Raw genomic sequence first — 14,181 nt, 5'->3', positions numbered from 1 at the left:
TTTTTTTTTGAGACCAGGTTTTTCTGGCTGTCCTGGAACTTGCTCCATAGACCAGGCTAGCCTCAAACTCCCAGAGATTTGCCTCCTCTGCCTCCCAACTGCTGGGATTAAGGTCATGTGCCCTGATGGCACATGACTTTCCTAAAGAAAAGACTTCAAATGGGGGTAGTGTCATGATGTGGGCTTATAAAATTATGATTATAAGGATATGTGTATGTATACTGCTGTGGAATACTTATGAAGATTATAAGGATTACTTCAGTGCTAATCCTGATTGTTATTCTATTAATGCTAGAAATATCTGTTACTCGTTTATTTGTTTATTTATTAAGCACTTAATGAGCACGTCCTATGTGCTAGGTACTGTTCTAGACCCTGGGGAACCAAAGATGCATGAAAGTCATTCTCTACCCCTGGGACCCATGATGTTTAGAGGAGTAGTAAACAGGTGTGCCTCCCTCTGAGAGAGCGTGTTTTCAAGTCTTAACTGGGGATTTAGGTAAAACCCTTTTCTGTCTCTGTAGCACAGTGGTTCTCAGACATCTTGATGCTGTGACCCCTTAACAGTTCCTCCTGTTGGGGTAACCCCCAACCATAAAATTATTTTCATTGCTACTTCAAAATATAATGTTGCTACTGTTATGAATTGTAATGCAAATATTTGATATGCAGATGGTCTTTGATGACCCCTGTCACAGGGTTTGTTTAACTACCAAAGAGGTCATGTCTCACCCACAGGTTGAGAACCACTGCTGTAGCATACTATCTGAAGTACTTAATGCTGTGACCCCATAACAGTTCCTCATGGTGGTAACCAGGGCATAATATAGAGAATTGGTTCTGCCTGTATGCATAGGTGCATCTGGAAAAGCTTCATAAGGAAACAGCTTTTGAGCTAGACTTTGGGGTATGTGAGTGGTTTATGTTAAGAGTTATGAGGGATTGGAGCAAGCGAGTGAGTGAGCTGCTCTTCAGAGCACTGCTTTCAGTCCCCAGCTCGAGGTTTGATGCCCTCTGGTGGCCTCCACGGGTACCTGTGTATGCTCAGCACACACATAAACATACATTTTAAAGGTTTTACAATAAAAGGAGAGCCTACACTAGAGAGCAACTAAGAAACACCAAAGTGCCTTGATCTAGAGCAAACATCCCCATAGGCTTGTGCATCTGCAGGCCGCCTTTGCCTAGATCCTCTCTTATGAGCTCTAGCATGAGAAGTCCCTGACATGGGCTCAGACAGCCTCATGCTTGAACCTTGACTGTGCTGTAGGTTGGGTGGAGTGTGTGTGTGTGTGTGTGTAGTTATATTTCTGGTTAGCTCTTACTCAATATGTAAGAGAATCAAAGCCAATTAGAAGGTGCTTCCTTATTGTTTTATAAAATGTTGGGATTCATCTGGTTTTAAAGGTTTTCAGGCCTGTTTATGTACTTGTTGGTTTTGTTTGTTGGAGAAAAGGTCTCAAGTATGCCAAGTTGGCCTTGAACGCCTTGTATAGCTTAGGATAACCCTAAACTTCTGTTCCTGCCTTTACTTTCCAAGTATTGGGATTGCAGGCATGGGCCACTACTCAGTTTATACACCCTGCCAACTGAGCCATCCCAACCCTCAGTCCTTTTAAACATTCATATAACTGAAAATAAGTGGAAACTCTGAAGCATTCCACTTCTGTTATAGTTAAACACACCTATTGACTCTAAATTCTTCATTTTACCTACCAAAATGTTTGATCAAAATACTTATAAATAAGCCAGGCATGGTGGTGCATACCTGTGTAGTGAGTTCCAAGACATCTGTCTGGATTTTAATCACTGTCTTTATTGCTTTTTAAATTCTTTTTTTTTTAAGATTTATTTATTATTATATGTAAGTACACTGTAACTGTCTTCAGACACACCAGAAGAGGGCATCAGATTCATTATGAATAGATGTGAGCCACCATGTGGTGGTTGCTGAGATTTGAACTCAGGACCTTCAGAAGAACACAGTGCTCTTAACCCCTGAGCCATTTCTCCAGCCCGCTTTTTAAATTCTTTCTTTGTTGTTGTTGTTGTTGTTGTTGTTGTTGTTGTTTTTCGAGACAGGGTTTCTCTGTGTAGCCCTGGCTGTCCTGGAACTCACTCTGTAGACCAGACTGGCCTCGAACTCAGAAATCTGCCTGCCTCTGCCTCCCAAGTGCTGGGATTAAAGGCGTGCGTCACCATGCCCGGCTTAAATTCTTAATTGTAGTTATGCAAGGTATTTTTGGCATTCCTATGGAACTCATCTTTACTGAACTTGATATCACTGTTAAATAGAAACCTCAGTGCTCTGTTTGATAAACTAACAGAGTAATTAACTCTTTTGGAAGGAAGTGGCTGGGGCAATGCACACTCTAAGTACAATGGCAGTGTCTGGAAACTTGCTTCTGCACTCGCAGATGTTTAGTTGCCCCTTACCCAGCTCAGCTCTCAGTGCAGTTCTCCTGGAGCAGCTGTTTCTTACATGGTCCACAGTGTTGGACATACGCACTCTGCAGATCAGAGGTGCATATTCATCGTCTGTGTCCACAGTCTTACATTCCAAAGTTTGAGGAGCTGAGATCTAGTTTAGTTTTTAAAAAAAAAAAAAAAAAATATTTCCCCCCCAAAGGAAGGGACCCTGATGTTTGAATGATACTAATCAGAAGCATCAGAACTGCGTCTGTCACCTGTCTCAACAAGTTGGTTATAACTCTTACTTTTGAATGGATAGTGGTAACTACTTTGAGTTATCTAGATTTAACTTTCACTCCTTAATGCAGTCATTAAAACTAGCCAGACTTAAATAATAAAGAATGTCACACACATACACACACACACACATACACACATAATCCAGAAGATTTAATCTGAGAAATAAAAGCAAAATGTAAATCATGTATGGCTGAATTAAGGATTTTTCTCTAGATGTTCTAAAAATAAAAATCTTAATTATTCTAGATACAGAAATGGCTATAGAATTTATACACATAGAAAAATAAGAAATGCTTAAATGTATGTTTAGTAATTCAAAATTTCAACTTTCTTTTTCAGCTCTGATCGTCTGATAGAAGAAACAATAAGGTAGGAGTAGGTTTTGTGGTGCTTCACTGCGTCACGGCATCACGGCGTCACGGCTTCACTGCTGTCTTTGCACACTTAATGATCAGATCAAGCCAGCCCTGTTCACTAGAGAGAAGAGCAAGTCATGCTCCTTAAGCGATGACAGTTTTACTAGACAGTAATGCATTTCTGCTGTGGCCTTACTTTCTAAGTGCATCTAATCTTCTTAGTAACAGGTTCATGAGATAGACATTGATCAGTAGACTCCTTCTCCCAAACAAAAAAGTGATTACGGAAGTTGCCTATGATCACATGACTAGTAACTAATATTGAAGACTTGGATCCCCTAATTAGTCTCTTATATCTCTGGGGCCAGAACATTTATACTGAGTCACTGCTCTGAGACAGTGATGGCTTAACAGACTTGCCTGCCACCAAATCTGACCACCAGATCCTCGGGACCGACTTGGTGGAGGGAGAGAACCAACTCCCAACGGCCATCCTCTGATGGCATGAGGATTGTGGCACACACAGGCACATGAATGCACACATTCACACACACACTCATACATACAAGGCAAATTAATTTTTAAAAATAGGAAATTATGTTTAGTTCATAATAGTAGTAAGAAATCTGAAGTTCCAGTAAGCATATCCATGATTTATCATTTTTGAAACATTATATATATGAAGCTTCATTTTATCTCTTAAGTATTTGAAACTTGAAATAACAGCCTATATTTCACTCAGCTCAACTCCAGATGATGGGATAGATAGAAAAGTATGTCTAGATAGACTTTATGTGGTACTGGAAATCATGCATATTCAACAAGGTAATAACTTAATGTAATATTCAGTCTCCAAGGAATACAAAGTGCTTTGTGGAAATTATTTTTTAATGCACATCCACTGTGAGTCAAGTGCACATGAGATAATAATGATGATTCCCCTTCAGAAAACCAGAGGCCTGTATGGTCCAGAGACCCTTACTGCAGGCTGGGGTTCTCTTACTTTCTATAAGACTATAAAGGCCCTTGTTGTAATTTCAAGCAGAATTTAGTCAATTTCTATTTCTTCTGCTGCCTTCATTTCTTCCTCATGCTTTCAAGAATCCTCTGAGCCAGACATTATGGCACACGCCTGTACTCCGAGCATTTGGGAAGCAGTGGCCTGGATTCTAGGATCTTCATGACACTCTGCCTGGCCTTCATCACTGCCCCCTTTAAGGAACTGACCACTTACAGTACCACCAATTTATGTGCACTTTAGTGACACAAACTTGCTTCACCTTCCTTGGCCAGAGCCCCACAGATAGCTTCCCAGGTCCTCTTGCGTCGTTATGAAAGACAGTCTCATTCTTCAGCTTTCTTTATGTCACCTGTGTGCCTGTCAGTAGCTCTCCATTTCTTTCTTATCTTCAGTGACCATTTCCTGACCACTCATTAGACAGCCACTCCTTGATTTTTCCAAACAGCCTTTGCCAAACTTAAGCCTTTCTGCTTTTGTTCTTTGAGGTCATTGGCTTCTTTGGGTGTTTTCTGATATTCTTGTTGCTGGGTATTTTTTGTTTTTTTATGTCAGTAAATATCCTTCTATGTGTCTTCTTATACATTCATTTTATTCTTCTCAAATTATTTTGAATAACTGTCACTGCTTTAGCATCTCTCTTCAGTAAACACCTAACAGCCTGCTCTGTGAGGCTTTGCCCATGCAGGCCACCAGTGGATGGGCTAGATGATTGTCTCCTCCAGGAGCCTGGAAGCCCCTTGGCTTCAGACCCTCTGCAAACACAGGCGCCAAGGGAACTGAGTTCTTCCCTCAGCCCCGAGAGCACCGGGTCTGCAGCCGCTCCCTGCCAGGCTCCAAGGCTTCCTGTAGCGCTTGCTCGAGAAGGTTTATGTCGCCCCTCTGGCCGGCTTCAAGGGAACCAGGGATTCAAACAGTCCTTCCCCAGAGTGAGTGCTTTTTGTTCTGGACGCTCCGTGGAAGCAAAGGTGTCGAAGGTACACCAGGACCTATCTAGCAAACATTTCCCCCAATTTCTAGAACTCTTTTTAAAATAAGTTTTAGAGTATCTTTTATTCTTAAACTATTTCAAATGAGTGCCATGATTCTTGATCACATCTAACCAAAACTGCCGCCTTTGCATTCTTTATGTTACTATCTAAAGCACTCTCTTATGTGTTACTTACCAAAGTGGACGCTGACCCTACTCTCTAGGATCCTCCTATCGGGGCGGATCATGAAAATACCTGACTGGAAGTGACAGCAGAAGAGGGTCAACTCATATTCTCAACAGGTCGTCAGCGTGGTTGTTCTGTAAAAGAGCCATTCTTCCCCTCTCAGTGTGTTTAGTGAATCCCGAGATCTACCTACCGAGTCTTCTCGAATTTTCAGTCCCCATTTGTTTATATGTTGAGAACTGGTTGAATGTGGGTGTCACTTGGGCCCCTTTCTTATGCTCATGATTTTTTTTTTAATGGTTGTTTCTTTACTTTCCTCTTGAAAGTTTTTCCTGATTAAAATGATTTTAGTGGTTGGTTTCTTTAAGCCATTGAAGGAGCTTTGTAATGTAGGATTTGTCTCTTTGTTACTTTGAAGAAAACACAAGATGACTCATAACAAGATTCCCTGTGTAACAGCGAGCAGGCAGCTGGGCAGGGATTGGTACCCATTGCCGCTGACCCCAGGAGCGGTTGCTCACGTAGCTTTCTGTTTGTATTTAGAGGGGTGAAGATCTGAACAAGGTAGTGCCCCCATGCCAACTCAAATTGTCTCTTTTCTCCCCTTGAAGCATTGCTATGGCAACAAAAGAGAATATGACTTCCCAGAGAGGAATGCTCAAGTCAATTCACAGCAAGATGAACACTCTGGCCAGTATCCTTTGTGAAATGTTGGTGGGACGAAGGGCTTGTTCTTTTTGTTCTCCGTTTGATTGGGGTAGAGGTACACATTATGAACACTGGTAGAGCCCTTAGCAATTGCATCGTGTGGGGACTTCTCTACTTTGTGATAAACTTATGTTTAACACCACTTCTAGAGAACAGTTCACCAGAGATTTCATTATAGAGATTTATATTTATAAAAGTATTCACAAATTATTTTTGTCCTTCAAAGCTCTGACTCCACACTAGTACTTCCTGCATGTGTCTGTGACCACCCCGCCTCACACTGTGGTTTAAGTTGCCACTTTGGAGGGTGTCAGTTGCAGGTACCTGGAAGGGGTGGGGACACTGCAGGTGTATTGTACCTGTTGGTAGATTGTGACTACACAAGTCCCAGGGCAGAGGAGAGGCTCCGCTTGTCAGTTGTGACCTCTGCTTTAAAATTTTAGCTTCTCAACTTAAAATAGATAAGATTGCATCAGAGACGCTCAGGGTGGAGGGGTTCTTCCCAGATGACTGTGAGGAAGAACTTGTGATTTTCGAAAGGTGAATATCATCCTAGTAGTTTAAGGACACTTTTATCCTGATATCTAATTACCTAAGAAAAAGGATGTCCCTGGCATAGCTTGGCACTTTCCAGTCCTTTGTCAATATTGTTACTAGTCTAGTGTAAAAACATACATCCCAAACCACGTGTGCTCACACAAGCTGGACAGTTTACACAGCACTGCCCTACCCATACTGCGTTCTCTTATCCCATAGAGGGGAGAGAGTAGGGACTCTTTGATTTTTTACAGATAAAAAAGTAGGCTCAAGAAAGGGGCCTGGCCCATATCCACAGGGCCAGGACAATTTGGCAAAGTAGAGATTCACATTTCAAATTCCCATGATCTTTCTTTCTTTGTGTGCACTGCATGTTTCTGTGGCACGCATGTGGAAGTCGGAGGCCAACCTCAGACAGCAGTCTTTGTCTTCCACCTACTGTGAGATGGGGTGTCTGCTGTTCCTCTGCTTACCCCAGGCTAGTTGGCCCATAAGCCTCTCCCCATAGGAACATGAGGATTACAGGTGCTTGCACTGTGCGTTGACATTTTTTGTGAGTCCAGGGACTCATTTCCTCATGCTTCTGTAGCAAGCACTTTTGTCCACTGAGTCATCTCCCCAGGCCCCAGTGTGTTTTCCATGAAATCATCATATTTTTCTGCTAGCCCCACTTCTCTCCTTGTCACCCATGTGAATTTGAATCTCCAGGACTCACATAAAGGTCATCAAATACAGAGTCATTTCTGGGATGACGCAGTACACTTACCTACGACCGACCAAAGTACAGACACGATCAGTGTCCAGCTTGGTGAGCCACTGAGCTTTCCTGTGGTTACTTCAGGACGTGGGATGACTTACAGGAGCAGAAATGACTCAGATGGCTGCATACCAAGGCCCACTCCAGCATGGGTGACAGCTCACAAAAGCTAGGGGACCTGGACACAGTGCACAACCGGCAGGCAGCTCAATAGCTTGGGGAGTGTCCTTTCCAAGTGACAATATCTGATCCTCTTGCAGGTTGCTGGTCTTTGTTTTTTTGTTTTCTTTTGTTTGTTTTAATTTTAACTTCTTTATTGTTTGCTTACTGGTCTGGTTTTAAGAGACTTCTTTTCATGTTAGCTCAGTTTACTCTGGCAGGGAGGAAGGGGCCTAGTGAATCTGGTCAGTTTCAAGGACTTCCTGAGGCTGCTTTGAGTTGTTTATCTCTCTGCAAAATGGGATGTTTCAGTGTCAAGAGGAAACCGACAACACCCAGGCTGCTAAGAGCACTTAGACTAAGCTACTCAAGTGATCCTTTTGCCTTGGCTTCACAAGAAGCTGGGATACTTATTTATTATAAACTATAAGCTTAGTCACCAGCAGGAACAGAGGCAACTTGGTGAATGAGCAAGTGTATTTTATGTAACTATTGAAAAAAAATAGAAGCCAGGTGTGGTAGCACAATTCCTTTCGCTCTTGGGAGGCAGAGGCAGGAAGATCTCTGAGTTCCAGGCCAGCCAGGGCTACAGTGAGTCCCTTTCTCAAAAGAAAAACAGAAGTGGTGCTGGATAGTTAGGTTAGTTTGCATACTGGTTGAAACTGAGTTGTCCATTCAGTTTTGTTCTCATTGTGTTTTGTGACTTTCCTCCCTGAATGTGTCTGTTCCCTAAGCCCCCAGTCCTCTTAAAGGAACAGTACCCCCAACCCTAGCATAGTGCCCGCTACAGATAAAGCACTCATCATCCAAAAGAGTGTGTATGCTCAGGGCCTATAGGATGCTCAGTGGCCAGTGCCTGCCATACAAACCTGAGGGCCTAGTGTGGTTGTATCAGGGTGACCATCGGGCAGGACTCTGCGGTATCCCATGTCACCTCCCTCTCTTCACCACCTTTTGTCTCTGTTAGCCTGGCCCTTGGTGGGATCTCTCCTGACAGAGATAGCTGCTACACAGCTTGAAGGCCTAGGAAAAGCATAAGCTTTCCAAATAGCTGTCACCAAGTCCCCCAGCCTAAACCATGCCCATTACTAGCTTAGTCACTAGCCAAGGGATGGCTGTTTTACTTCTGTATAAATGCTTCTGACTGTCTCACTCCTGAGCTAGACTATTAGAAACAAGGGAGGGAAGGCCTGCAAGATGAACTGAAGGAAAATGTAAATAAGAACCAATGTGACTTTAAAACAACAATAACAAATGTGTAAACAAGGAGGGATGGTCCACAGATGAACTGAGCAAGAGTGTAGCCACCATAGTTTAGGTTTCCTGATGCCACAACTTTGTTATTTTACTTTTGTGTGTGTGTGTGTGTGTAAGAGCACACATGCAGAGAAAGGCCAGAGGAGGGTCTAGCTGGAGTTACAGGTAAGCTACCCAATGTGGGTTGTGGGAAACAGAACTTGAGTCTTCTAGCAGAGCAGCAAACACTCTTAACTTCTGAGCCATGAGAAGAAATATCAGCTTAGAACCCAAGACCAGGTTCTCAGGCCAAAGGAGATTTATTTGCCTCATAGGGACAGAGGGCAAAGAATAAGAGACACAGACAAATGATAGAGGATAAAGGGCAAGGAGAAAGGAGGGAGAGAAGGGAGGGGTATTGGTCCAGTAATGGGACAAAGGACTACCTGTGGATAGAGAAGAGACGATGATATCCATAAGCAAATGGCGGTTTATAAAGGGGAAAACATGAGAAACCCCATGCTAGGATGGGGTGTTTAGCTTAATTGGCCATGTTAATTAGGTGAGCCAAAGGGGGCTTTTGAGTGCTGAATTTTAATACTTTGATAGCTGGACCCTGGTAGTCAGCCTCAGGAGGAGCAAGTGGACAAATAAGGGAATAAATAGACCTTGGTGGGATGTAATCTAATGGTTTTTAGCAAGGCCGAGGGGATGGGGAGATGGACAAGGCCTACCAGAGCCGTGTTTACCATGCTTGAGCTGGCTAGAGTCCCTTCATCTCTCTAGCCCCCATGATAAAGGTTTAAATCACCAAAGGATTTGTTTATCCCTGATTTGGGCAAGAAAAAGTGAAGGATATTTTTTTCTGTAGAAAAGTTTTTACTTTGTAAAAGGTTTGTCTCTTCGATACTTGTGTCCTGATCCTGATTTTTAAGAACTGTTTCCCTGTCAGTTATCCTTTTCTTTCATCAGAAATGCACTAACGCAGTACACACATTCTAGACTCAGGATCATACAATACCTAGAATATGTAGCGTCACAGTGGGAAACAAACTGGTATTTCTCAGGTAGGGACATGGTCATTGGTCTTTTGAACTTGATGTAATGTCTGTCAACAAAGAAGGGCAACTTCAGAGAAAATGGTTACCAGTAAAGCAGCTTTGGTCTACACATGCAGGGAGTGGGATGGGGTTTCTCTGTGAACCCCTGGCCATCCTGGAACTCACTCTGTAGACCAGGCTGGCCTCAAATTCACAGAGACCTGCCTGCCTCTGCCTCTGCCTCCCGAGTGCTGAAATTAAAGGTATAAGACACAGCAATTTCCCCTTTTTAATGTTCCCCAAATAGAGCAACTCTAACATTTTGCCCATTTCCCTGCTGCAGTATACTGACTGCTGCAAAGTAAACCTTAAGTTTTAAAATAATTAATTGGTGCCGTTACCTAAATACAAGGATTCCTTCCTGAGGCTGAGGGAACAGGGTTTTCTTCAGAGCTTCTGTCTCTGAGGAGAGGGGCATGGGGCAGGAAAGGGGAAAGAGGATGTGGGTGGGGCCTGGCCCCACCCTGCAGAGCCTACTCCCGCCCAAGCCTGGAGCTCCGGTGGGTCCTGGCAGCTGGTCTTGTTTTCCCTGCTGGCCCTCTTTGCATCTTTCTGGCTGCACCATACACAGACTGGGTGGACTGCGTCTATCCCAGTTGGAAATGCTGGTTGCTCCTTTCTCCTCCACTGGTCTCTCATTCTTGGTTGTTTGTGGACTGCACTAATGGCTGTTTGTGATTCCTGTAACTTCATTAAAGAGGCCTCTCTCAAGTATGACCTTAACCAAGGTGCCCCAAAGACCGCTTTCCTGCGGTGAACAGCCTGATACAAAGGATCAACCTTAGGAAACGGCGTGACTCGCTCATCCTTGGAGGTGTCATTGGCATCTGCACCATCCTGTTGCTGCTGTATGCGTTCCACTGAAAGCACAACCCTGGGACTCTGCCCACCACCTTCATGGCCTGATCTGGACTGGGGAACCTACCAAGGAGAAAGACCGTCCTGGCCATGGGCCTGCCAGCAGATGGATTCTAAACTGCACCCGTGACTCTGACCTGGTCGGGCTGAGCTGCAGCCGAAGTTTTTCTGTGCTATCTTTTCTAATACACATTACTCTGTTTTTAATTTTAAAAACAACAAAAGGTTTCAGTCGCTGTGTCTCCCTAGGAGGTAATCAGGCAGAAGCTGAGAAGCTGGGCTTCAGTGGCTGGCAAGGCCAGATGATCAGCGGGCCTTGGAGCTGGACTCCTCACAGCACCCGGCTCTCTACATCCAAAGATGGCTTCGCTTTCAGCCACGAGATTGGATGTGAATAAAAGTAATTTTTGTCCTTTTATTTAACACTTGTGATGAGAAATCAGCTGTCCTTTGCTGATACTCTGTGATCTATATTCTATTCTGTGTCCCTAACTTTTGGCAGTCAAGAAGAATTCCATGTCCCACAGGTCCTGTGAGATGTTGGTAGGCCAGCTTCATGTTTGAGTTGGTCTAAAATGGAGAGTGCTATCGAAAGGGCATCTCATCTCTGCTTCAGCTGTGAGTGCTGCTGCATCAGCTGTACCACGCCAACACATCCGAATGGCAGACCTTGCAAAAGACCTGGCCATCGCTTTATTATTTTTTCCATTGGGCTAATATTTGCTTGTACATGATAAAATTGCGTTCCCACTGACAGGCAGTCAGTGCCTGCTGTTGCCACTAGCGGTCCCATATCATGTGAAGTTTATTCCTAGGAAGTGAGGGAGGGGACTTGGATCTCAGTGAGGTCTGCTCATGAGCCACTGCAAGGAGACAGTGAGAGAGTGGTTCTCCGGCCTTCCTGTCTGTCAGTGTGGTGCAGCCTAGAGCAGGGTTAGCACTGTAGCCTGATGTCACAGTACTCGCGCCCTGTGCAATTCTATCCCTTGCTCCTCTGTTGGCTCCTTCCTACCCCCAGGCCACAGGATGACCACCCAGGGGGGCTGGGACTCCTGCCTGCACCTCTCTATTACTTTGGACAGTGACAGAATTGTGAATGCTTCTCAAGGTTAGCCACTTCTCAGCATCTGTAAATTGGCAACTTGTCACACTGAACTAGAGGATCGTGTAAAGGCTCCAACATCTGTGCTCACCGAGAGAGAAGGCTGCTGGTCCTACTCTGGAGTGTCCTCCAGCACATTGTCCAGGGGCAGCGAGAGGATATTAGAGCTCTTCACCATCCTATGGTGGGGGACGGTACCTCTAGGCCACCTTGATACACTTACTGCTCATGGATAGACTGACACCCAGTCTGGGACTGACTGACAGTTTTGACATTCTGCTGTTGAAGTGTTAATACATTCTAGGAATGAAAGGCATTTGATATATTTTTCTTAATTATGGGGTTTATTTTTCTAAATATGGGTTAATCAGCTTGTTGACTGGGCATGCCCTTAAAAGGAATTTAAATTTCCCTCTATAGACCTTAAAGAATCAGGGAAGTTTGTTAAATTCTCCTTGAGAGAACAGAACTTCTCTCCCCTGACACTTCTATTATCTTTGATTTTTTTCAAAGGGCCTTGATTGGCACTAGTGCCTCAGGTAGACTTTATGGGACTTTGGTTGTTATATAGTGGGCATATATGAAATCTGAAGTATCGTAAATAAAGTTATTTATTTAACTATATAGCCAGTTTTTTCTACTGGTTTGATGACATGTTTCACTCACTAAAGCTGATGAGAGCACGTAGGCTAGGACATGGTCCTGCTCCACTGCTGGCCGCCACCACACAGCAGCTGGGCCGCCCCAGGAGGCTGCACTCAGATGAACAGATGGAATTATGTTGCTTGTCTTCTTTTTGAGAGTAGATCAGTTCTTTCAAGGAACACTAGCTGTAGAGTCTGGGGTCCGACCTTCCATTGTGGGGCCCTGGAGGAAGACTGGACTGCTGCCTGATGTAGACCACCAACCCTGGCTCCAAACAGTACATTCCTCCAGTTTCCCATGTGTCCCAGTGACTTGGTGAAGATGTGCAGTCCGTTGTTACTGAGATCCACAAGCCCATGCCAAAGGATGCTCTGCCTCCTGCCCTGCTCACCTCTGATTTCCCCCTTCTCCTTGATACCAGCATTTACTTTTATTGAGAATGTCTTTCTGCTTCTTCCTGGTACTCGGATCAGAAGTGGGGACAGGTGAGGAAGGAGCCGCTCTTGAGGACACTTTTGTACCGGGAACCAGATAGCTGAGGGCCTCCAGGCTGGGTGTGGGTAAGTGAGTGGGAAGCACGGTTGCTGCTCTGACGCCCTGTGAGCCCTGTGGAGTTGGGGCACCTTGGCCTTTACCACATTACTGTCCTGTCTTACTGCTGATGATCTCGGCCTCAGGCTTCTAAGAATGGGTCTAGCCTTTCCAACTTCTAATACTTTATCTTCTGTCTTTAACTAGGTAAGAGTTTTGGGGATTTCATTGAGCTTTTGAACTTGTAATATTAAGAGGTTGGGATACATGGCCACACCCAGGTCATTTGTGGCAGATGCAGCAGAGGAAACAAACCCACTCAAATGATGGATTGTGCACTGTTCTCATTTTACCGTAGAGGGCGACCTTTGGCCTGATCTCCAAAAGGATGTAGCATTTCCCACTGTGGGCCCCAAACTCATTCATCCCCGTGTGCCCATATGCCCCTTTCTCAGAGGGAATGGGGGACAAGAAACAAGGTCTAAATGTGATAATCTGGTGAGAAGCTGGAAAAGTTGAGTCATGTCTTAAAGAATGTTTTTTTTTTAATTTGATCTAAAATCTTAGTACCAAAATATTTGTATCACACCCTAGTAGCTCTCAGTGATGGGAAATCAGTTCTTATCATACTTTATTCCGATGGGAGACGATTGACGCCTCGTGAAAAATGCCAATACAGATTTTTTTTAATCCATTCTTTTCCAAATGCACTTTCTAATTTTTTGCTTTTAAAATAGAGTCTTGGAACCAATATTATTGTATTTTTACTTAATTTTTGTTCTCATCTAAATGTGCATTTTCTGACTGTATAGAAGAAACTTTGTTATATAATTTAATAAATTAAATATCTAAATAGCCATGTCTGTGGTTATCTGTTCCGTTGAGATAACTTGAGCCCCTCTGGGATTGTGGCATCATTTCTGCAAGGGCTTCTTCACACTTGGGTGGTGTTTGGGCTCAAAAATGAAGGAGAGGAGTTGAAGAAATGGCTCGGTGGCTAAGAGGGCTGACTGGCTGCTCTTCCAGAGGACCTGGGTTCAATTCTCAGCACCTACATGCCAGCTCACAACTGTGTCATGCCCTCTTCTGGCCTCTGGGTGCCAGGCGTAGACATGGTACTGACATACATACAAGTAAAGCACCCACACATAATTTGTTTTTAAAGAAGGATGTCTTTTATCATAAAATGTCAGGGGTTATGATGAAAATGTGTATTTTAGTCAGAAAGTATGTCCTAAATCTCCTTCAATGACTTTTTGAACTTAAATCTCTAGAACATGGAAACGCCTCGTTCATTTCTCAGGC

At 43.9% G+C, this 14,181-nt stretch overlaps 1 protein-coding gene across 1 annotated transcript in view; it reads left to right on the top strand.

Annotated features, from left to right (window-relative positions):
- Positions 1-12,319, top strand: part of Gosr1 (golgi SNAP receptor complex member 1) — a 35,619-nt gene extending 23,300 nt beyond the window's left edge. The window contains exons 7-9 of the mRNA XM_021212612.1: positions 3,052-3,081; positions 5,855-5,937; positions 10,480-12,319. Coding sequence (XP_021068271.1) covers positions 3,052-3,081; positions 5,855-5,937; positions 10,480-10,604 — 238 coding nt within the window. The 3' untranslated portion in view covers positions 10,605-12,319. The remainder of the gene's footprint in view (positions 1-3,051; positions 3,082-5,854; positions 5,938-10,479) is intronic.
- Positions 12,320-14,181: the final 1,862 nt, after the last annotated feature.

The sequence above is a fragment of the Mus pahari genome, chromosome 14 (genome assembly GCF_900095145.1).
Source record: "Mus pahari chromosome 14, PAHARI_EIJ_v1.1, whole genome shotgun sequence".
Lineage (NCBI taxonomy): Eukaryota > Metazoa > Chordata > Mammalia > Rodentia > Muridae > Mus > Mus pahari.
Note: the sequence above shows the minus strand (reverse complement) of the source record. Positions and strands in the feature narration are given on the sequence as shown.